This window comes from Condylostylus longicornis, unplaced genomic scaffold, assembly GCF_029603195.1.
Source record: "Condylostylus longicornis isolate FDR11 unplaced genomic scaffold, ASM2960319v2 ptg000006l, whole genome shotgun sequence".
Taxonomy (NCBI): domain Eukaryota; kingdom Metazoa; phylum Arthropoda; class Insecta; order Diptera; family Dolichopodidae; genus Condylostylus; species Condylostylus longicornis.
The window spans coordinates 467286-493685 of NW_026577975.1; the positions used below are offsets into that span (position 1 = coordinate 467286).

A 26400-nucleotide genomic window follows, 5' to 3' on the forward strand; every position below is an offset into this window, starting at 1 on the left:
TAAGAAGTTATTGCCGTTTATAGCAAGCATGTATTTCGTATACTTATATGAACTATCTGTAATTGATAGTATATAGAATAAAAATGTTTAGAGGAAGATAAAAATTAAAACCATTTAATAAAATTATTTTTTTATTTGAAAAATTCGGTTTTACGAAGTTGATAATTGATTAATTAAAATTTAATTATAATAAGTTTTGTATGTGTTGAAAGAGTTTTTGCATTATTAAAGGAAAATTGCAATATTTTTCATTGATTATCCTTATTTTTATAAATTTTAATAGGAAAATTTTAATTAGTAATTCAATGCTTAATGTGATATTACTATTTTTCGTTCCCATACTATGGTACTACAAGATTTGTAAGTCTTCAATTCAATTGTAGTTAAAAGTTTACTATGAAAACTGTAGGAGTTTTTCTCATGGTCTCTGTTCATAAACACTTCTTGTTATGTTTTCTTATCCATAAAATCCTTTCCACAATATCCATTATTTAATGAAGTTCCAGTCGCCGTCATAATCATGATTTATTAATTAGCTTCCATTTATTAAAGTATATCCATAGAACACTAAAGAGTTCGAAAATTATGCACATAACTTTTGGATTCTAATTTATTGGATTCATAAGAACCAAATAATTGAGAAACATTATTTTCAAATTTCAATTTAATTTCTCCAATTTTTGAATTTTGCTCTTATTTATATAAGAAAAATTTATTTCTATCATTAACAAGCCATTCTTTGGAATTTTTCAAAAAACAGAAATTTGATTTTTGATTAATTATTTGAATCTCTTAAAAAATTAATCAATTTCAATCCCATCACCTTACAGTCTTATCAAAATATACATGAATTTTTTTTTAAATCTTTAAAAATTCTAAAGTGTTAACACTCATTTTTCATTTCCTAAAATAAATAATTTTTATCTTTTATTTTTCTTGAATTTTTTTTTTAAATATTTTATTCGTGTTTTCTTATCACTTCGTTCCTCCATAATATAGTACATTTTTATCTAAGATGGTTTAAATATTTAAAAGATTAATATGTACATATGTATGTAAATATGTGGATCTAAATGATTATCAAACATATCCTTTAAAAATATATTAATAAATAAACAAGAAAGAATGTGATGTGGTCAGCACATAACCGACCGAAACGTGTATTGTCTAGTTTACTAGAGAAAATGTTGAATAAAACCGGCTTGAAAAAAGGTCCAATTCCCGATGTCTGACATATCACAAAAGTTGTTCAATCTGTAACATAGCTGATATAAACTCATATATAAAATTTTATAAAAATCGATTAAGCCGAACTTGAAATATACGCGTGCACATACAGGTCGGCAGCCCGACAGTCAGTTAGGCAGACAGACTGACATCTTTCTAATCAATAGTTTATTTACTTTTGCCTACCATGGCTGAAGTGCTTTCCCACCGAAAATTGGGTGGGATCACTTACCTCCCTTATTGTATGCAATGTACTCGGTAAATATTTTTAATACATTAGGCAAAATACTACATAAGCAACAAAAACCCTAATATAATACAAAAAAAGGAAAAAAATAAAAAAAAAAAATAAGAAAATGCGAAAAAAAACCCAGCCTGACGATATTATTAAAAGCCTTCTTGACATTCTCTAATCCAAATAATTTTTTTTTTGGATTTTTCTCATATTCATTTTACTTTTTAGCTACCAGACTTTTCTTTAATTTTGCGTGTATGTATGTGTTCTATACGAAAAGGCTTTAGCTAGTCAAATAAACATCACCAATTCACAACAATAACAAAAAAAAATATTAAATAAGAAATTTTATTCGCATAGTTGAATTCTCAAATTTTTCTCTCTTTTTTTCTCTCCAACTCGTACTGTTTAAATTGCATTTCTTCCGCTCGTAATACCATTGAATTGGTTTCTTCAAACTCGTTTAAATTTTATTGTACTGTGTACCAGTGTACGTTTACTAAAAGGAAATAGAGTCAAATTGAAAAGGTATAAAGAGAGAGTGACAGAAAGATGGAAAGAGAGAGACATATGAAAAAAATAATACGTCATATTGAAAAGAAAAATTGAAAGTTGTAATACAATATATTCTTTATTATATTATGGAATTTGCAACAGCGAGAGTTAATTGAGTATGAGAAAAAAAAAGGGGGGGGGGGGGGGGGAGGGTTGAATTCAATTATGAAACCCGCCCAAAAAAAAACCTTTATAAGACAGTCCTGTGAGGTTTTTTATTAAACAAATTTTGTTTTTAATTTTAAATGTTTTGTGGTTGGATTTTTAAGAGGATTTGTAAAGGATTTTTTTAAATAATTTTAAAGACCTGTATTTTCCAAATGATAATGTTTTTCTTGACTAATACTTGATAATCTCGAAAATTAAGCGGCTTATTAGGGATTGTGAATTCGCAAAGTCCAATAATTTGAATTCAATACCGAATCTTCAGGCTTCTTTCAGAATACAATCAAAAATTTGACAAATGAAAGCAAGATTTTAGAAGTACATGAACTTGGTAGATGTTTAAGATGTTGAAGAATAAGTTGAGATGCACACTATTTAACTTTAATTGTATTTAATTTACTTAATATTAAATTTAGATTGAAGATTAGAAAATAGACATTGTTTTCTTAATAGATCTTAACAACTTTAGCTGGCTTAAAACTCAACTCAAATTTTTAACTCAAATAATAGTTCGTAATTTTTCGAATTTAAAATTGTTCCTATTGTAGACATGTGTAATTCGATCCCATATTTTTATTTTTTTTGTTTTTTTTTTTTGTTTTTTTGGAAAATTTCTGATATCTGTGATATCATCATGAAAATGAAAATGTGTTGTCGGAAAAAATTTTATTCAAAGGTGTTTAGTGTGATAAAAGGTCGGCATATTAATACCTGAAATCTAATTATAAAAAGAAACAAAATGAAAGAAAGAAACAAAAAAGTTAACAAAAGTTACAAGAAAGAGATTAAATTTTTGATTTTTTTTGTATCCCCTCCCCCTTCCAGTTTTTTTTTTTTTTTTTTTTTGGGTAAAGCATTTTTCATGGTCACCACTATAAGTATTAAAGTTTTTTGGCTCACCAGCTCAAATGATCACTATCTTGTGTTTGGGATTAAACTAATTTTAAAGGAAAATAAAAAGATTTTTCTGTAAAAAGTTTTTTTTGTTTTATCTTTAATAAAGCATGAGGAGATTATTGTATTAATAATGCCTATACTTCAAATGCATACAATTTTTTAAAAATTTCTTTAGTTTTATATTAAAACGCAAAATTTTTGTGCCTAATCTCCTTGTTATCATTCCCAAGACGAAGCTCCACGCTAAAAAACCGACCAGTAGGTCCAAATAAGTTCTGCTATTCGTCAGAAGAGAGGACAGGCGGCTGCCTTAGCGCTATTAACCAGCACTAGACCAGTAGAAGGCTCATCGGTATCCCTCCAACGCAGCGTACTTCACTAGCGATCCTCACATCTAAACGACCAGAAGACTTTAGGGATTCGACACGTGTATCTGCCCCATCTGGATCTTGCCCTCCATCCATCCTGCTTATTTATTTTATATGTTCTTTGCATATTACATTCCTAAATTTGTCCAGTGGTGGCATGGAGGAGGAGATACCAATCTATTAACTCGTTTTGTCCGACCATCTCCACTCTTGCGAGCCAAGGGAGCCTTTCATTGCCCTCTATTCCTCCAAGAAATTCAGTATAGAACGATTGTTGCTAGTACTGCCCTACACTACCCCAAAATTTAGGAATGCTTTAATAGGAATACAGTTTAATATTTTAAGTTTAAAAACCCTTTACATTGAAAGACCATGCAGAAAGATTAAATTAGGTTCAAATGTCCAATGTATCCAAATATATTCCTCCAAAATTTTCTATCGTACCAAAAATGCAAAATATTTCAAATACTCACGCAATTGGATCTCCCATATGAAAAAATTTTCACGAAATCCAATTAGAAATGCTATCGATTTCGGACGGTTTGGTTTTATTATAGGGTAACAGTACCATATTTTGGGTAAAGCCTTTTCTAATCACCTCAAATAGAGCAAATAAACCATTCAATATTTTAAAAAGATTCCCGAATTGATTTATTAATCTCTTCAAATACAAAAGATAGGAAATCAAAAAAAGAAAAAAAAATTTAGTAAAATTATAATTATAAAATTTCATTTTTTAAATGAAAATCTTTATTTTTTATTTAGTTTTTAATAGGCTTATATTTTTTGTGACTTTTGAGGTGAAAAGGGTCTTTAAACTTTTAATTTTCTTGTTGTTTTTCTTTCTCATTTTTGCCGTTTTCTCTTTTGTTTCTCTCCTTGAAAACGGGTAAAAAAATATATTTTTTTTTTTTTTGAAGCGGATCGAAAATGTTATCATGTCCATTAATTTTCTGTTTTACATTCATTTGTAAATTACATTTTTATAATCTTATATACAAACATACATATACACTATATACGAGTATATAGGTAAAATTTATTAGCTCTTTGTTGTCCTAATTTTGTTGAAAGGAAAACAAGAAAACACGAAAAGACAATGAGAAGGAGAAAACTATATACAAGAGAAATAAACAATAAGAATTGAAAGAATTTTTCTGTCTCATCAAAGATTAAAGAAAAGGAAAAAAAGCAAAACAATAACAAGTTGAATGAACAAGAGAAAAACAACATGAAAAACAAGACTGAAATGAACCATTCATTTATTTAACAAAAGGACTAAAGAAAAGTAAAAACCAATATAAGAAAAACCAATAAGAAAAAAAAAGGATGTCGATGTGCTATTTAGCAATCCTTGTTTTCTTTTCGGTTTTGTTTTTCTCATTTTTTTTCCCACTTTTCTCGCTTATATTCTCCAGCTCTCTAACTTATATTTTTAGTTTTTATTAAAAGGTTTTTAAGGATCCTTTTAAAAAAAATTGTTTTTTTTTTTTTGTTTGTTGTATTTTTCTATAATGTAGATTTTTGTTGGACTATAAATTAATTTAAAGAAAATCTGAGATTTTAGTTTTTTTTTTTTCTCTCATTTGTTTTGCAACATCTTAAATGAGAATTTAGTGAAAAGAAATATTTTTACGGTATAAAGGAAAGGCGGGGGCGGTGTTTGATAAAATTTAATTATATATAAAAAAAAAAAACAATGAAGAAACTACTACAAAAAAAAATTTTTCTAAGTTCATATTGTTGTCGTTTTCTTTTTAATATAGAACTAAGTATGAATGAGAAACCCTTTTAAAAACTGTTTAATTAACAAAAGGAAAATGACTTAAACTTATGGTTCAAATTGCATTATCCTTGACTAAAGTTTCATTATCTATATATACGTTACGAGTATTATCTGCAGTATAAATATGTACGCACGCCATATGAACACTAGTACATACATAAATGTATACATAAATTTATAAAATAAATTCTCGTGTTAAATATAATAATATAATTAAAAAGTTGCTAAACGAAAAACGAAAAACAAAAAAAATGAGAAAATTTTCACAAAAAATTCATAATATTATTATAAAATATGATTTTAAAGAGATTAATATATATAAATACAGAGTGGTCTGAAAATGGTTTTACAATTTCAGTGATATTCAATCGTCAATGATATTTAATGTAGAAAAAAATGTACTACTTTGAAGAGAAATGCTATAGTAAAGGCAGTAAGTGTAACATGAAAAATATGTATGATCAAATTTTGAAAAACGATGTAGTGCACCGAAGTGCGAAATGCGATGTAACGCACCGAAGATCGAACTATTGTGCAAAATATGCTAAATTTTTAGAAAATAGTTAATATTTTTTTTTTTTTAATTTTTTGATTTAAAATCTCATATATAAACAGCTATTATTCGAAAACGGTAAGTCTGAAATCAACTATTAGTAATACCGTTATGTAGATCTATTAATTGAGAAAAAATATTGCGAATAATACATTGTTTTATCTTCAAAAGTTTCGAATCTGTTATGAATTTTCGCCAGACATAATTTTTTTTCAAACTGCATTCTGATGACATCCAACCCTTTCAGCAATGAGTCCCGTCAGAATTCTTCAACAATTCCAAAATACTCTGTATGTTTCATAATGTAAATTTGAATATATTATGTATAAATATTGGATTGAGTTATCTAAATTAATTAAAATGTTATAATAAAATATTGTTAATTTTGAACCCATGTATGTTATAATGTCAAAAGTAAAAAATTTTTAATGATAATAGTTTTTTTTTTTTTTGATAAAATTTAATAATTTTGTGAAATACTAATATAGGGGTTGTTTTCTTATATTATAATAAAGGTTATTTTTAATAAAAGGTTATTTTGCGGTTAATTGTTTTTCTAATAAATTTCATAGTTTAAAAGAGCAAACTTAAAATATGAATAATAATTCTTTTCAATATTAAATTGTAAAAAAGAAAAATACAATTATTAAAATATTAATATAAAAGTTCAATTCGATCAAATTTCAATCTGAAAATAACAATATGCATTATTAAAGAGTGAGATCTAATGTTAAATAGTGTTTCTAAAATTGCATATGTTATGAGAGAAAGTTTTCATTATTGTTATAACAATTAATGTTTTTACTTAAGAATTAAGAGAAAATAATGAGAATTTTCGAATTTTATTAAAGTACTATAATTAGGCAGAACCATTTTAGTTGAATTAGCGGCCTGACTATATGACCTTGAAATGCATCTGAGTACTTATAAGTTGCTACAGCGCCAATCGAAGATAGGCAAACGGAAGCATAGACAACGTGGCCAGAGAACTGCGGCCAAGTCCAGACCTGCACCGCACCAAGGATTTGATGTCTCTCAGCCGAGGAGTTATTAAAGCTGCGATAGGGTTCATAACGGATCATTGTCTAATTGGCGAACATGCCAGATGGGTCGCCTTCTAAGCTATTTCTGTAGGAGCTGAAGAAGTGACATTGGCTCATCTCATTCGCTAAATATCCACCTTTAGGGGGGAACAGGCTCCCATACCCAAACCAATTGAAATTTGGCAGTCATATATCCAATTAGAGCTCTGTTATATCCTAAATCAATTTCTGGAAAAAAGCTCGAACGGGTTCATGTAGCTACCATACAACCCTTAAACCCTAATAATTCCAAATTTCAGAAATTAATTCAGATAAATCCATGAATTTTGGTAAGAAAATGTCGGAATATGTAGTATATACGTCTAAAATAAAAGTTATTATTCACACGTATGACGTAGGGTATATTTCAGCCGATTCACGTCGACTAAAATATTTTTAATTGTTTTTTTTACTCATTTACTTAAAACCATTTTGTTTTTTTTTTCTTTATTATCGTAATTTTTCATATCATTCAAAACCCAATATGATGTCTATTAAATATGAAGTGTATACAGAACCCACCTCTATACACACACAAATAAAATTCATAAATTATTTTCTCAATAGGGAATCAATTAAATTGTGATATTTTTGCCTAAAATAGTTAATTTTTGTTATTTTTTATTTAAAAATAACAATTTTTTCTTGTTATATATATTTTTTTTTTTGGTTTCGTGTATTGAAAGAAGAGAATTAATGCACAGTTAGAATTTATATTTATAAAGAGTAGAATAGAGCAGAAAAACTTGTTGAGAAAATCCCCAACGGAGTATTGATTTTATGATTTTGATAAAAAAAAAAAAAAAGAGAGAAAAATTTTTATGTTTTTGTTTTTATACGATCATGCATGTTGCTATGTACTCGTTCTCATTTGAGAACTAATAATAATAACAATATGAGAATAAGTGACAAAAATGTTTCTTCAGTATTTAGTTATATTATTATACAAAGTAGTTACATGCAGTAGTTATTCATTGAATCTGTGTATTTTCTAGATTAGAAATTCAGTTTTTTCTTGTAAATTATAGGGTAATATTACTTATTTAACAAATCAATAATATTAATAGAGTAAAATCTGTTAAAATTGGACTCTGTGAGAAATGAAAACCGACAATTACTGGAAAAAATTTTTGATTTTTGAAATTCCTGCAAACAGTACCCAAATAAGCAAGAAAAATTGTTAAGCGATAAAATTTCTTAATATTTTGGGCTTGGCAATGCCCGTAGACTTGGTATTTATAGGATTTTATATTTATTTTCGATAGACGCCAAATTCGAAGACTTCAACCAATGGGTTATTCTGTTCATAAACCTTAAATATCGTTTTTGAAAACTTTGTTCTATTTTAACGTCGGAAAAATTCTCATTTACTGGCCAAGCGTTTCGAATTTTAAGCAAATTTGTTATTGGAAATATCAGTCAACTACAAAATACTATGAGTTATCTTTCATTTTTATGAAATATCTTATGAGCGAGACCATAAAATTTTTATATTCCTTCATATTATTTAAAGAATAAGCACCGCAAAAAAAAAATACACTCAATATCTAACCAATTAATATTTATATAAGTTTAATGGCGTGTTAAATAACCTATTTTAGGGTTTTAATATAATAAAATACATTCAAGGATTCATACAAGCATTTATAAATAAAAAAATACAAAAAAAAAATATTTTTCTATATTAAAAATAAGGAGAAAATGAATGAATAGAATCGGAGTTAAATGAATTAAATTGACAAATTGATATTTTTTTTTTCTACTTGTTTTTTTTTACTCCTTCTATTTTAACTAGGATGTTCAACAGTTTTAATGAAATTGTTGTTCTCAAAAATTATTTTTTTTTTTGTTTTTTCCTTATATGTCCTTTTTGTTTTTCTTATTTGTTTTTCTAACTTGTTTAATGTTTTGTGAATTGTTACCGTATTTTTTTCTTTTGAGGAAAAAATTTTTTGTTGTTTTTGTATCAATTAAATGAAATTATGAAAAATAGAATAAAAAAAAAAGAATTAATTAAAGGTCATTTAACAGAGTTAATTATGAAGAAAAATTATATTATTTTTCTTGATCATTTTTATTACATTTAATGACAAATAATTAAGAAGGATAGAGAGAATAAAACATGACATGAACAAAAAACAACAAAATTATTATAAGAATTAAAATAGTTATAAGAAGAAGTCCATTAACATTAACAAGTTATGGAATAGTTTAAACGTTATGTTTTATAAATTAGAAAGGATCTACTTACCCGATATAACATCCATTTTTATATATATATATACGTATTGAGAGTAAATTATGTGAATAATTTCATAAATTTCGATGTTAGTAGCAATAAATGTGAGTAATAAAACCGGGGAAAATATTTTTTGTTACTGTTTCTAATTCAATCTTCTTATTTAAGTCAGATTAAGAACAGAACAAAAGTTTCTTGACAGACCAACATTTTTAGAGCTATTCATACCATCATATTCCCAAATTGATCCTCACTCAGCGTCCTCCACTTCAACTGCCTGCACAATTTCGTCCACCGACTGAATGATTTTTAATGTTGATGTTTGTTGATCGAATCCTGGTTAGGATTAATTTTTTTAATATGTTTATTCCAATCCTGCGTAAACCATTGAATACCCAGCTTAAATACCGTATCTGAGGTGTTGAACGCGTTTGAAATAGTCGACTTTTGTTTCGATTTCATAGTTATATTTGAGCAACTAATACTAGCAATTTTGCAACGGATACTCAATGAACTAACATCAGGAACGGCTGTCTCTTCCCTTTTATGTTGGTATTGTATCATTTCTTTTATGCAGATCTTGTAAGTCTTGTATGGCTTTTAGGGTATTGAAATACAAGTATAAAGAGTCCACCCTTTTCGCTAGAGCTGTCTCAATTTCTCTACATGTCTTTGAGATGTAATCTATTTTTTTAGCAATTAGGTCTAAAAGGGTTAAATAATTCAGAATTTGTAACCACCTTCAAAATTTTTGGAAGAATTGTAGTACCACAAACTGTTAATTTTGAGGATTTAAATATATTTAACAGTTTTAAGTTTGGCTTTAAATTTCTTTGAGTTCCAGTAGAATAATTAAAATAAATTTTTTGTGTTCCTTAACGTTCCACCATTTCACATTTTTACTGCAAGACATCTTAAGGTTCCAAAATAAATTTTTCGATCGAATTGTTTCCGAGCATTAAAATTTTCGTTACATAAAATTCCATTACGTTATCAAATTTAATTTATAAACAAATAAAATTCAATATGTTCCATTTTCATGTCTAGTAACACTGAGATCGTTGTCGTCTAAATTGTAGTCACATAGTCTTGTTTAAATTTGACTGTCTTCAAAATTTATGTGTCATTCATTCAAAATTAAAATTATAAAAATTATGTCTTCACTCAAATTTCATTTCAAATTTTTCTTTCGTAATAATCGTAGATTGTAATGTTATGGAAACTGTCTAAGATCCTTTTTAAATTATTAAAGTCATAATTTTAAAATAAGTTTGAATGACAAAAAGTTTTAATTTTTCATTTTTCACATTATATGAAAAATTTTTTTTTTTTTTGTTAACAGAAACAAAATAGACAGCAAAAATTTCTTTTGTAACCTTTTGACCTTGTATCGTTGTAAAAAAGAAAGAAAAGGAATCTTAATATTTTTTTTCATTTTCTTATGTTTTGCAATATTCATAAAAGGTATTATAAATCTGTCATGTATTTTAGAATAATACTGATAATATTCGGCGGTGAATTGAAGAACGCTTCTAATTAGGAAAATAAGGCTTAAGTTAACAGAACGAATTGTAAGATAGTGTTTAGACGATTTCTATTGTTATACGAAAAATCCGGCACTAACCGGATCCAAAGATCTAAATTAATAAATACGTCCAACTATATACGTGCATTTTTCCATTTTTGTGTTAAAATTCTTAAATTTTAATTATGTGGCAGAATTTTTAATAAAAGGACATGTTTGACCCAGAAAATTTTCGGAAATATTAATTAGGTTTTGTAAAATTCTTTCTTGTTTTGAAGTGAGCGTTTCAACTCAGGAGCTTCTCAGCTCTTGATTCAGCTGCATTACTGAAAAGTTCAGCCTTGGTGAAGACAAATGTTAGTTAAAATTGAAAAATTACATGCACTTTGGCCTGTTATTCTCATAGATCTTGAATGATTTCATAAATTTCTAAATTGTATCCATATAATCTTAGGGTTAGCCATACAAACTCTTCATTTTCATCCATTTTCTTGCCTTATACCTTTTACTTGTTTTGTTTTTTTTTTTGTGTGTATATTCGCAACGTATACGTACCGAAATTTTTTTACGTCTTTAATGATTTTTGCTGTTCATAAATTTTTAATTTATAAAAAAGAATAAAATTTTTTTTTAGTAAATAAAAATAAATAGGGATGAGGACAGCACAAAGAGAACATGACTTTGACACCTGAGCGTTTATTTCATTTTTTTTCGCCTGGTTTTTTTTTTTTTTGGGTTTTTTCATTATTTTTTTTATATTTTACGTTTATTTGACTTCTATCGATTAACTTTTCTTTCAGTGTAAATGTGTGTATTTGCTTTTTACCTATAACTGGTGATTGATCGGTTTTTTTTTTTTAATTTTTGGGTATTGTATTGGAATGAGTCCTATTTTTTTTTTTCTTGATGTTCTATTCGAGAGTTGAAAATTTTATTTTTGGTTTTTCTTGATAATTGAATGTGAAAAAAATAGAAAACCAAGTGGAAATACCATGGATTTTAAATAATTTTTTTCGAGTATTAAAAATAATAAAATTAATTTAATTAACAGGAATTTAGTGGTGTTGTTTGATTGAAGTGATGACAAATTCGGGAATTTTTTATAAATTGTTTTTTTGAAAATGAAATTATTTGGTTTTAAGAATGACATTATTGAGAATGTAAATAAACAACAATGTGCTTGATTCCACCGTTTCAAATCAATCCAACACGATTTCGTTTCATACTGTGTTTCCAACTTGTTCGATAAAATTGTATTTTATTTACAATAAGTGTAAGTCGTAAAATTAATCATCATTTTGAAAAATGCTTGAAAGATTTATGAAGTTTGTATTCATATTGTGGGAAAAGGAGTAAATTTTCTACCAACAAACCATATGTTTCAAACATGTTCGATAACCTATCAAACATCATGTATAATTCTATAATACATACTTTTTACTCTTGAATTAGTGTAAACATAATATAGTATTATTAAGAATCTATATACATACATAAGAAGAATGAGTAAACCATTATGTTTTCAGGTCACATATAATATGTACGAGTATTAAAGAGAATATTATTATTTCTATTATATGGTTATTTTCGAATTTAACATAATAATGTACATAAGAACGTAATATATAAATACCTGTTAAATGTTAATGTATTTTTATAAGTATTTTTCAGGTAATAAAAATAAATCCCAAGACAGGTATTTATCATTGTTTTTTCCCCGTTAATGTGCTGTTTTTTTTTTCATATTGTCAATTTTATTATTTTCTTCTTTTATAAGTACTTTTTGTTTCGAAAATATTTTTTTTTTTTTGTATATAATCAAATATAAGAAATTGTATGTAATTATTATTTTAGTTACATAAATAAACATTAATTTTATTATTCATAGTAATATTGTTATTGTAGAATGTAGAAAACGGAAAATTCTATTTAAAGGGAAAATACCCTATAATATTAAGTTGAACTTTTAATAGTATAAAGAAAATTTGAGCAATTATATTAATTTATTATTAATAATTACAATATTTCCGGATATATTTTTATATATAAATAAGGAGTTTTTAAAATACTAGAACGAAACTATAGAATATGATGAGGTAGAGTCTTGCGGTATCTGTCGTATGCGATAATCTAAATATCGTAACAAAATTATTAACATACGACAAATATGTAGTATCGAAATGTATTTGAAAATTTTTAAATATTTAAATTTAATTAAATCTTAATGTCAATTAGATCATAATGACCTGACCAATGGTATAGTTTTTATTTCACTGGCCCTTTAACAGAAGGGTCTTGGATGTATATAAAGACATTGCATGTAAAAATAAAAAATTAATATTAACTAATTGCCAGATTTCAATAATATCCAATATTAAAAATACCAACAAAATAAAATAGTAAATATCAATAACCTTAAATGTTTAATATAAAACTACAGTAAGCTGGGCACCTACCTAATAAATTCAACGATTACCTGGTTCATGATTAGTTACAATATCGTGCACCAGTCTTATACTCCTTCCAGGAGTGAAGTAAGAATAAAAAAAAAATGTCAATTAACTTGTGTTTTTCTCGTTCTTAATTTTTAACCCCCTCGGAGCCATTTGATTTGAGTCAAATTTTCGGTGCACATAATATTCTCAATTTTATTCTAAATTAATTTATGTAACTTTCTCTTATTGCCACATAAAATATTTGCATTTTAGAAGAGAGCAAATATCCCCCTATACTTCTCACTTTCTTTGTTTTGAGGAAGAACGAAAAGGAATTTACAATTTTGTTTTTATTTATTTTATGTTACCAAAATGGCTGATAAAGTCTTTATTTTATACATTACTGATATTACGAGCGATTTTGTTTAAAAATTTTGTATGTTTTACAACTTGCATATCCTGTACAAAATTATCAAATATTTATTGTAAAATTTCTCATATACTCCACTCCACTTCGAATATTTGTCAAATATTTTTTTTTTTAAGAAAAAACGCCATACCTATAAGAAAAAATTTTATTTTCCTGTATAGAAGAATTTTTTTGATCCGGCAAAAATATTATTTAGTGGAGTATATTCAATTTGTTACGACGTATATAACACCAGAAAGGAAATATTTCCTATTCCATAAAGTATAAATATTTTTGTTCATAAAAATGTAAGCTAAAATTATACGTTGATGTTCGTTCTACCTTCCATCTGTTATAAAAGCACTAATTTGAGAATTCAAAGAGCTAAAGATGAAACTCGGCAAAAATGCCAATTCTTCGGAAGTAAGGCTAATTCTTCGGGTACGGTATTGAAAATGAACGAGATTTGCACCCTAAAATTGAATAAAATTCTTATGAATAAAATTCTTGCTAGGGAATTTAAACAATTTGAGAAGTATGATCAAGCGGCGTATCGTTAAAAATATCTCCGATACCTTTATAGTTTTTGTTCTGCAATGTTTTAATGATCGATCCTCCAAGAACTCATGTCCTAGGAAAATTCTTTAAAAAATGTTTGACTTAAGACAAATCCAACTTAAAATAGGAAGGTATTAAATTTTGTTTTGGTTTAAGTTTATATTCGAATGTTATTTTAAAGGATAATAATATATTGTTTAATATTAATATCAAAAGAATCCTTGACAAAAAAAAAGTAAAAAAAAAAATTAAATAAAGGATAAAAATTGAGATATTTTGAGGTTTTATTACACTTTCATTTTATTTCTTGCCGTATTCAAATATCTTTAAAATTTTTTGTTTTTTTTTTTTTGTTGTTTTTTTTATTACATTGTAGAAGATTAAAGGATTTCAGGATATGAATTTTTATTTGTTCGTTTTCTTTGTTTTATTGTCATTTAACTTTTGTTTTACTGTTATAGGGGGCATGTTAATAAAAAAAAAATGCAATAAAAATTTATTTTATTCCCTGTGGATTTGACGTCAGATTTTTGTTTTACTTTGAATAATTTGACACTAGTTGGTTGCATTCGTCATATTTAAATAATCATAAATTACAAAAACAGAAAAAATAGAATATTGAGAGTCTTCAAAATTAATAGCAGGTTAGCCGTTTAATAGTTTAATTAAACCACAAGGATTTACAAAATGAGGACTAGCGAAATATTAGGGATAGATTTGAAATCTCGATAATTTTTTTGTATTATAAGATTACATTGGAGTCAATTGAGTGCAACTTGACCATAATTTCAGGAAAATTACGATTCTTCTTACACTATACAAGTACAATTTTCAATTTCTTACACATTTTCTTTATTAAATAATAATTTTTTCATATTTTTAAACTTTCTAATTTAGAACTATGATATGAGTTATAGTTAGGTACTATTTGATTGGCGAACACGCCTAGAGGATAGAATGCCCTTCTATCGATTTCTGTAGGATGCCTCGAAGTAGAAATGGAGGAGACGATGGCTCATTTTCTGTATGCTCTTACCCAGTTTTGGCAGGGAGAAGGCGATTCCTTGGGTCGCATTTTTTCTTTGCGAGTTACAGACCTGTCGAACGTAAATGTCAGGAACCTAAACCGGTTTATAAAGGCTCACGTGAGCTGGTTCACATGATGGTGAGGATATGAAGATTCAACAGCATTTTAACAGATTTTACTTGGTCTAAGTGTATCTTCAGATAGCCGCGTCAACCTTAACCAAGACCTAAAGCTTCTAATACTTTTTATTTTCAAAACTTTTTTAAAATTTTACTTAAAATTAAATCTTAGTTATTTATTCTAAAAAAATTAAAATATTTTTTTGGGTTCTCTTATTTTTTTATTGCATAATCTCTTGAAAAAAATAAGAAACAATTCAATATTCTTATCCATTCTTATGTAGGGTTTCTTCAAAATATGAACCAATAATCCTACTTATAAAACAATAAAATACAAAATTGAAGTATTGCCAGTATAATTTTTTTTGTGTGATTTCTTAATAATATTATGGGTTATCCTTTTCCAAAATTCTTTTATTCTTGTATTGCCTTTAATCTAGGATTGTAGAGACGAAAATTTACTCAAAAAGATTATATTTGAAAATCAAATGAACCGAAAGTAGCTTGAATAGTATGTTTACGGGAGGCCTCATAGAATAAAAAGCTTAAATACTCGTAATAAAGTTTTGCTTGTTTTCTCACTCTCTTTTTTTTCTTTTTCTAATTTCTTTATCTATTCCTAATCATCTACCGTTATTTTTATATTGTTAACAAGGTCGTTGACGAGATATTGTTTTAGAAGGGTGGAGTGGGGGGACGAACAAATCATAAAAACTAAAAAGGAAATAAAGATTTGTAACACGAAATACAAATGATATTTATAGAAGAAGAAGAGAGGATGTGAATGGGGAGTGGGTATTGAGGAGGGTAGAAGGGGGAGGAGGGGCACTCATTTCTTATGAGAATTTCTATAAATCTAGACAAATTTTAAAAATTTATTTTTATTAATTTTTTTTCTTTTACTTTCAAAGTTGAATGTTTATATAGGGATCAAAAATCTATTTTCTATGCTTACCCGAGGGATTTTGATTTTTTTCGTTATAGAAAACTTTTATAGAACTTGGTAGTAGAGAAGGTGAAATTTTTGAATACAAAATTTAACACACATAAATTCAAGATTAGATCGATTTTTATAACATTGTGATTTTTTTTGATTTTTTCTAGAGAACGTAAAAGTTTTCTTCTTTTTTTCAAGAAAAATACAGGAAATTTTCGATTATGAACTTTCAAAGTTAATGGTTATAGAATTCTTGAAAATAATAAGTGGGGGAATGAATATTATTCTTGAATAAATTCGTGCTTTGTACAGCAAATTGCCGAGGATAAGTTTTTGAGTGAGAAATTTTGAGTGAGAAAAAATTTTTTAAGGCATTGTCTATGGACAGAAATCCAAAGGAGCTCCTACATTACATATTTACATAGCACAGCTATTGAAGGAATTTAATCAATGGCATTTAAACCGTTACAGATTCAATTATAATCGACGTAGTAATGTAAATTTCTTAGCATCCACTAATGTCATGATAAATTTTACTGTGTGCGTACTGAAATCTTAGAAAAAATTTATATACACAATTTATATACAGACGAAGCGGTGTTATTAGATCAGATAATAAGACAATGGTAATATTGTGAGAAATTGTGATAATTTTCCAATTTGCAAATATTGTTTTTCCGAGACACAAATAGTGACAAATTTAATAATTATAATTTTATATTCTGCTATAAAACCGAACAACATGAAAATTATGAGAGGTAAGGGTAAAATTTATGAAAAAAACACGCTTATCACCATGTTCCGACGGGAATTGGTAGTTTATAGCTTGTTTTGGAATGGAAAGCAAATTCAAAAATTCATTTATTATTTAGGCATATAAGATTCTATAGAGGATTAATTTTAGACTTGTGCTTCATTGTCCCAACCAAATATATTACAACGCTCTTATGCCACTATTATTTTCAATAAAGCAAATTATCACCCCACCCTCAATGTTGATGTATAGCATGTGTGCGTGTGTTCCTATTACATAATATTCGCTAAGTATGTATTAAATATTTAATTTTGATTCCTTGATAGATTAGAAAATTTTCTTACTTGTACAAGGTTATTCTTTTTAGTATAAAAAATTTTTTGCCTTTATATTTTGTGTTTATGTAGGTATAAGTATTTGTAAAAAATTTCTATATCCGCATATGATTCTAAAATTGACAATAGACTCTATTATTCTCTATAGCAAAAAAAAAAAAATTTGTTTTCATCTCAAACTTTGTCTTTATTGCTAGTGTCTTTGTTAATATTTTTGTTTATTTTTTCGATATAATGTAATACGAAAAATTTTTCCCTACAAACAATTGAATAAAAATAAGGATGAAAAATAGGAATAATAGAAAGAGAGGAAAAATTTTAAGCGTTCCTCAATATCCTTGAAAATCTATATAAAAAAGAAAATTTTTGTATAGGAATCTTGTATTTTCTTTTCAATTTTATATAGAAATTCCTTTGGGTAAGTAATTGTCAATAATTGTCAATGATTTCTGCAAATATTTTAATGGAAATTTGTATGGGAAAAGAAAAAGTGGAAGAAGTTGATAGAAGAAGTTGATGAATTTCAATGTAACAAAAATGAATTTTTGTTTTTGTTTGTATTTCTTCTTTTTTTTTTGCTGAAATTTAAGACTTTAGTAAAAAAGTTTTCCCGGTTTTCCTGTTTTTCCTATATATACTGTAGTGAAAGATTAAATATGGTGAGTGAAGAAACTAGTCATCAAACTGAAGAAATCTATAACAATAATTGTGAGTCACTGGCTGTGAAGAAGAGGTACAAATTTTAGTATTAATCTTGAATTAATTTTGAAATTTCAATTATACGAGTACATTTAATCATAAATAACGCACTTAAATTTAATTCATTGAAATGTGAAGCGAAAATAGTTTATAAATATTCTTGAACTGGTGATGTGATCAGCACGAAACCGACCGTATATTACATTTTCTGGTTTGGAGAAAGCACTGCACAGATTTATAAAAATTCCTTTAAAAATTTCTTTCAAATGTTAAGAGAGCAAGTAAAATGATATTGAATAACCTAGAAAAATATAAATTTGTAGCATATGTAAAGCGATTTCCCTGGAAGTGGCAAAAAATTCCTAGAACAGCTCCTAGTAAAACAGACCCTTTTAAATACAAATATTCAAAAAAACATTTACTGCTCCATTGTTTTGAGAATCATCATTCAAATATTAGACCTATAAATGAGCAAAAATGCAAATTCTGCCTAACAGCCAATATAGCTTTATTACCACAAATACGAAGTAATATGGAAATGGTCCACAATTTAAGAATTAGAAATGATATTAATTTCATTACAAATTACATCCGCATTTAGGTATGTATGTATGTAAAAATACCAAAGTGACTATTTTAAATTGAAATATGACTGATAAGCTGTTGGAAACACATGTGTTCATTATAATGTTCACATACCAATATAAATTTCTAATTCTTCATTTTTATATAAAAAAATTCTTATTTTGGTTGACATTTTTAGGAAATTGAAAATTACAAAAAAAAAAAAATTAAAAAATATTTATTTTCCTTGTATTTGACAGATTTCTTTAGATATTTTTGCTTTTTTTTTGGAGTTAAAAGCCTAAAAGTATGCATGTGATCCAATTACATTGATATGAAATTTTTTATAATCAAAATGATAGCAGCTAGCTACATATATGTATGTAGGAAGTAATTTATCAAATTTTCAAAGAAGAATTTGTCAAAATGGAATAAATAAATTAAAATTTGTAATATAATTTTAATAATGTACAAATATTTTGAATTTATTCAAAGAAAAGTGACAGAGAATTCAATGCTATATATACATACATGTGTGCGCTATATATATAATTAAATTAAATTTAAGTTATAAACTATGTTGAGTTTAAGTTATAAACTATATTGTGACTGTGTGAGTATTATCACTTAATTTACACCCTAAGATTTTGAATTTTAATTAAAATTTGGCCGAAATCCTTTTGATTTGGATAATTTTAAGGCCCACTATTGAATACAAGTGAGTAGTCGTGGTAATAGTTCTAAATAAGCTGAATAAAGTCAGAAAATTATTCTAACCCAACTAATAAAATTCGGTTAATAAAATCTTAATATTGCATACTTTTAGGGGATAATAATAATATTATTATGTTTCTGAATATTTTCATGAAAAACAACCGATTTTACTGCGACAAAAATAGTAAAGTAAATTTTATTACGCTCTGAATGTCTTCTAATTTAACCAGAAAATATATTGGAAAATTTTTTTCATATATTGTTTGGCACCATTCTAATTCACAGGTTATTTAAACACAAATTATTTGGTTCATTTACTCAATTTACTACCATAGCCAATATTTAATGTATAGGTCGTAGTTTTAACAAAAAACAAGCAATTTTCAATCGCCTATTCAATAATTTAAACCTTAAAATATAAGATATTTGAAATTATCATAGCCATTATTGTTGTTAACATACGTATTTTCTATCTTAAATCGCATAATTTCCTCATAAAATTAAAATTTTTATACATACACACATTCACATTATAATTTTAACCTTTACATTACATTTTTAACTTGAATATTTTTTATCATTACATTTTCATATCCTAGTTAAAAGACAAAAACTTACTATGCGAATAATGAAAAGGATACAGATGACAAAAAAAAAAAAACAAAATTGTCGACATTTTGTCTTTTATCTTTCTCATTTGTACCTTCCTTTTGGTCCCAAACATTGTTTGCTAACCATTGAAAATCTTATCACGAATATGAAAATTTTTTCTTATATGTATTTTTCACTTTATACAAACTCAATTTATTGCTTACAATCCCCCACTCCCCTTGAGTACATACTCGTACTTGTACAGAAATTGGAGCCTAAAAACAAAAGTTAAATTAGACGTTATCAGGCGCGAAAATTACCTTAATAAAGATTGTAAAATTTTAATATTACGCGCGTATTATATGCATTTACATATTATTTTATGATAATTTGCATAACATTACACACAATAAAAATGAAAAACACGTGTTTAAAATACTAAAAATAACATAGAATTTTTTTTTCCTCTATGGTAGTTTCAATGTACGTGCATATTATGTAGGTGTAAAAGTTGTATGTAAATTTGATAGAAAAGTTTTTTTTTATTATATAACCCTGTGATATAATGGGGACTTTATTGATTTAAAATGAAGTTATTCGAAAGGATACAGGAAATGATATTATCAACTTTATTCAAAAGTTCTGCGATATTTTATCCTATATAGTAATTGCAAAATTTTAATACAATTTAAATATAATTTAGAAAATATTATGGTAATAATGTACTTAATGCATTAGTTGCGATTTTAAAGGAAATACTATTAAAAATGAATAAAAATCAATAACAGTTTTGAAATTTTTTAAAATTAAATTTAAAATTTTCCTCTCTATGTCTAATTTCGAAAAACTTTTTTATGTAATAATAATTACGAATAAATTTCTTAAACAAGCTTGTGACATCCGTTTTCCAAGGATTACATATGATAACCGACAGAAGAATGTAGATTCTATACGAAAATTTTTCTTAGAACTTTGATTCAGCTCTTAAAAATATGCAATAATTACTTCTCCTAAAAGTATGCAATAAGATTTTTTTTTTTTTTTTTTTTTCAATCATAAATTTTGTACAAAAACACTAAGTGAGGAGAAAATACGCACTTTAAAATTGATGTTCTATACACGCCGTAGGTATTACTTAAATTTATTTCAGATTGACATACCTACAATATTTAAGATTATACTCGTACTGTCTTGGCTCTTGTATCCCAAATATAATTGAATCACACTGAGTTCTAATGAATAAAAGAACGAGATCTCAACCGGCTATGAAATTAACATTCGTCAAGCTCATAATAAACAAAAATAAAATAAAATCAAGGAATTTATGCCTTGTCTCCTGGACATGAGCATCATTTCAGGAGGAAAAGAATAGTCCCGCCTCACCATCATGTAATCTATCATTTTCTCCCCGACTTTCCCTCCTTCTCGTCACAGTAACTCCAGCAGAAATCATTTCCAGAGCGGCCTATATTCCAAGCGTGTCACTAAACCTGCACTACTTCGATTTTCTAATAACAAAATATTATTAACACTATTGTTAACAAAAATATCAAATTTTAATTTTTAAAATAATTAATTTTTTAATTTTTTTTCTTTTACAGGTAAGTTTTCATCAAATTCTTTAAATATTTTATTGGAAATATAGGAGAAATTAAAGTAAGTTTATTTTATGCATTAATTTGAGATAAGTTCAACATTCTTGACCTTAACTTCAATTAAATGAAGTAAAACCAAAAACAAAAAACCAGAAGAGCTTATGTTCAAACCAGAAAGAAATCATGTACAATATAAGAGGAAAGGGAATAAAATGAAATTTTTATTAAAATTAGAGTTCAAATTCTCTCTGTTCATTTCACTCTTCTTTATTTATCCTTTTTAAAGGATAACCTTTTATTTTAATATCATATACTCAATTTCTTATACAAATCAATAAATTTAGTGGAAAAAAAGAATGAGATCCTGGATAAAAAAGGATACCACAAAATGAAGTTCTCAATAAATTGCTTGACTTATTTTTACAACTCATATAATTCTACCATTAAGATAATTTTTTTTTGGTGTGTGTTTTTTGTTTTTGATATTTCACACATATCAACTTTGAAGAGTTATTTGGAAAGTTAGAATATTGCTTGTATATGAAGTAAAGAGAAGAAATAGAAAATTAAAGTACTTTAATTCAAGCCCTTTGTTTTCTTATATATTATTTTCACCACTTCTAATTTTATGGTTATTTTAACCAAAAAATATATCCTGTATATAACGTAGCAAAGGATATCGTGGGTAGTGCCATATTTTTACTAAAATAAGGTAAAACTATTTAAAGCAATTTATCATCAATTTTCTATACTAAAGTCTGGAATAGAGGAAAATTTTATATTCGGACTTTGCAAAGTTCTAAAATTTCGAAAAAAAAAATTACCATTTTATCAATGGTATCCCGGCTAAAAACTCAATTCTGTTCGTTTAGATTGCGGTAAAATTATAATTTAATAAAAATTTACATTTCACCTTGAAATATTCATCACATTTTCTTTGACGAAAATGTGGTGAATATTTCAAGATGAAATGTAAAATTACAATTCACCACATTCACAAAAACTACAATTCAACACATTTTCTTTGACGTGTTGAAATAATTTTACAAGCATTCGAGTTTTCATATTCATCTTTATTTTAAAAATGTCCTCATTGCAGGTTCCCTGGTCCATCATGTCGAATTGTGTGTATTTCCTCTTGGCAGTTCTCATTCAATTTTAATTCTAATCATATTAAAATATTATATTCGGACACAAAATTTTTAATTTATTGTATAACCACCATTCTCCACATACAGTCACCAGTTTCCAAAAAATTTATTTAATATGCATTTGCTTATTAATAGCGCTGCTATTTAACCTATAGCTAACATTATTTAGTTTCATTGGCTACTGTTATACAATTTATACAGTAACTCATTCATATAAGAGTATTGCATTGCTGACATAATTAAACAATATTCATAAATCTCGCTTCTTGTATTCGAACCCCTTCATAATGCTCAATTTGCCGAATAACTTGAAAATAATTAATTTAATATTAAAAATTTTCTGAATTATTTCAGACTGTAATTTTATGAATTTATTAATTTAAATTGAAAATTAATCAAAATTAACTTTTAATACTATATTAATTCAAGTTACCTACCATTTTTTTTAAATTAATCAAAATAATATTTATAATGAATTTCCATTAAAATAATTAATTATAATAATCTCTCTAATATTTATTTTTAATCGCTTATTTTTAATCTTAAAAAATTAAATTAATTTTATTTTATAATATCACCCGGCATTAATCAAAAATTAATGCATAATTAATTCAAAAATCAATTCATATTCTTACACCTACACTACTCTAATACTCTAAAAATTCACTCAAATTTGAATACATTTACATATATACCCTCAACAAATAATAATTATTAATTTAAAAAAAAAGCACACATAAAAAAATGGCGTGGATTTTAAATTAATTTAAACTTAAAGTAAAATGATTTTAATAATCATTTAAGCTAAAATATATAGGAATATTTTTATTATAATTTATCCTTTAACTTATAATATATGATAAGGATATAATAAGGATATATAGGAAGTATATTAAATGGAGGAAAGCAAAAAAATAAAAAAACCCTTAATTCATTTTCGAATATTCAACTTATTTTTTTTTTTGTTGTTGTTGTTACCTTTACAACAATTATTAAAGTCAATCAAAATTTTTTATCACACAAAACACAAATAATATTTTTATAAAATAGCTTTTGTATAAAAGGAAAACCAGGGAATATTAAAAGTATACAAGGTGTTTGAATTCTAAATTCACTGCTCTAAATTCATACCATTTGAAATATCAGGAGAATGTAAATCTTTTGCATGGAGGCAATTTGCTACGGCGGCATTTAAAATTCTGCACAAGACTGTAGAATTTCACAAAAAATTTTTCAGAGGTGTAACATTAAGAATCTTTGATGAGTGTATCAGGTTGATAATTTTATATGGCTTTTCAAAAACAAATTAATTCGCGTTATATGCCAAAAATTATGGTACAACAGAATTTGTATCCGATATAAAAACACATAAAGCTAGAACAATCTGAATGCGACCAGGAATTGGGATCAACCCTCTTAGACAGGCGTCGACAAGTCTCCAAATGCATAGGGTAGAACATTAGTAAAAGAAATAATCTCTGAATTGTTATATTAATCATCTTCCAACCTGTTATAATTCGAAAGTTATTGAGAAAATAATGTGCCGATCTTTCATTTTCTGTAATGAATTACAAAAAAATTTGCCATTCAAAATAGGATCTACCTTCTTTCATTTTGCATTTAGAAACCATAAAACCCTGTACAGTGTAAAAAATATAATATTTTTTTGCTATATACTTAATATATATGTACATAACTGTATACGTATACCATCCATATATGTAAAAATTATTAATTTTTATGATAAACTCATTTTTACTTCAGTCATGCAAACATGTTATTAACTTAATTTTCTACATATATATATATATATATACTGGATATAATGGTGTCGTAATGTTAATAGTAATGACATAAAAATTTCATCATTGAAAAAAAGAATTGTTTATAGTGTTATACAAAGTCTATATATATATACGAGTGAGTGAATGTGTGTGTATATAATGCGGAAATTTTGTGGTCTTATCGTGCCAATTATCGAAAAATATAATTCAAAAATGAACTTAAATAAGTTTTTAAATAAATTATAAAAATTTTTCTGATAGACACACTTGTTCTATATGTTATACATATAAGTAACATGAGTTGTTGCCGAAACACATTTAAACAATAATTTTATTAATGAAAATTAAAAATAGTTGTCAGAGAATTCATGAGGAAATATTTAAATATAAAAGATTTATAGAAATGAAATTGATTTTATGTGTATAAATTGTAAAATATTTTAAAAATTTAAAAAAAAAGAAAGGGTTATTTGGTTAAATTGGCAAACGGATCACAGACCGAGCATTGCTCAAATTCGTACAACTATTCCTGCTGTATTTATTGTGCGTTGAACTGTAGGTAATCCATTAGAGCTACCCTTTTCTTTTGAAGAACTTTTCTACATTTCAGCTACTTATGAAATTATACCAAATCCAGGTATGCTCACTCCACCCAATCAGGTCGGTCATTAACAGAAAAAGAAGGTAATTTTTGCTCTCTTTCAAGGAAAAAAAATTCAATTTATTGTCGCCATATTTTTTTTTTTATTTTTGCTAAAATTTTTTGTTAAAGCTCCATTGTACATATGACTTGTACAAAAAATAATTTACATACCAACACTCTTATACTTTTATACACAACAGTTTCAAGTTCCAATTACCTAAAAGTAAACAATAACATAAAACTATTTACGTATAAAAATATGAAAGAATAGTGTTAAAAAATACAAGAAAAAAAGGAAACACAACGCAAAAATAAAAAGAGAAAAAAAAATTAGAACACATACATTATTATTCTACTCTTTACCTCATTCTCTCTTCCTCCCCCATTACTTAAATTAACTGTTATACAGTCTTTTTTTTCAACCGTCAGATTTGATATTTTTTGTGACGTTTTAACATACTTTGCAGGTAGTTTGTCTAAAAATAAATAAATTTGTTCCATAAATAAAAATACAAAAGAAAAAAAAAACGATATTTTTAACAGTTTTTCTATGTATAACATTTACACATATCCATTCACATACAAACACACTAAAGCACATAAAAAATTTAAAAATTGAGTAATAAATATAATAATTGACAGCTTAGAAAACGTTATTCTTGTCATAATTACGGTTTTCCTATTTTCTTATTTTTAACAATATTTTTTGTTCCAGGTCTTTTTCATGTTGCCAACAAATTCATTATTTATGGAGATACATGATTATTTGTATGAGTTGTTAGAGGAAATACATAGATACAGTAAAGCCTGGCTTATATACACACTCTTTTTGGAAAAATCTTTGTATATTTATCCGTATACTGTGCAATTGTCCAGTCCCTATTTGCAATGAATGACAAATTTTTATTTTAACATTCTATAAATAAAATTTAAGAAGAAATGGACACCAACAAGAAGAAATCAACACTAGATAAACTTTTTTACTAAAAATTACAAAATTTTATTTTTTTGATCATATATGGGATCCATTAATGGAAGTAATATAGATCCAATTTTATATTTTATTTGATAATTTTGTAAATTAGAATTTCTAAGAAGAATAGCAATTCCGAATAAATCATTAATTAAAAACAAATTTGTTCTAGTCCTTACAACAGTACAATATTGTTATTGTATTAGAAATAAGGATAACAATAAAGCTTTTGTATAACAAATTAATTATCGAGTTCGTATACCTACTACTTTATATGTATAGATTCTTTATGAAGTATAAATAAAATATTTAAGGATGTCAAAAGGATAATATAATAAATCAAGTTGGAAATTCTTATAATTTATTAATAATAAGAGGATTGTGTTTATTTACAAGAAAAATAAAATATTTGTTTTACTTTTGTTTTTAAATTCAATATAAAATTGAATTCTGACTAAAAATGTTAATTTGCTCTATAAT

At 26.1% G+C, this 26400-nt stretch overlaps 1 protein-coding gene across 2 annotated transcripts in view; it reads left to right on the forward strand.

The window, feature by feature from the left end:
* Nucleotides 1-21508, forward strand: part of LOC129617947 (putative uncharacterized protein DDB_G0282133) — a 181016-nt gene extending 159508 nt beyond the window's left edge. For both annotated transcript variants that reach the window (XM_055532935.1, XM_055532940.1), the window contains exon 5: nt 21376-21508. In XM_055532935.1, the coding sequence (XP_055388910.1) occupies nt 21376-21419 (44 nt within the window). In that variant the 3' untranslated portion in view covers nt 21420-21508. The remainder of the gene's footprint in view (nt 1-21375) is intronic.
* The last annotated feature ends 4892 nt before the right edge of the window (nt 21509-26400 follow it).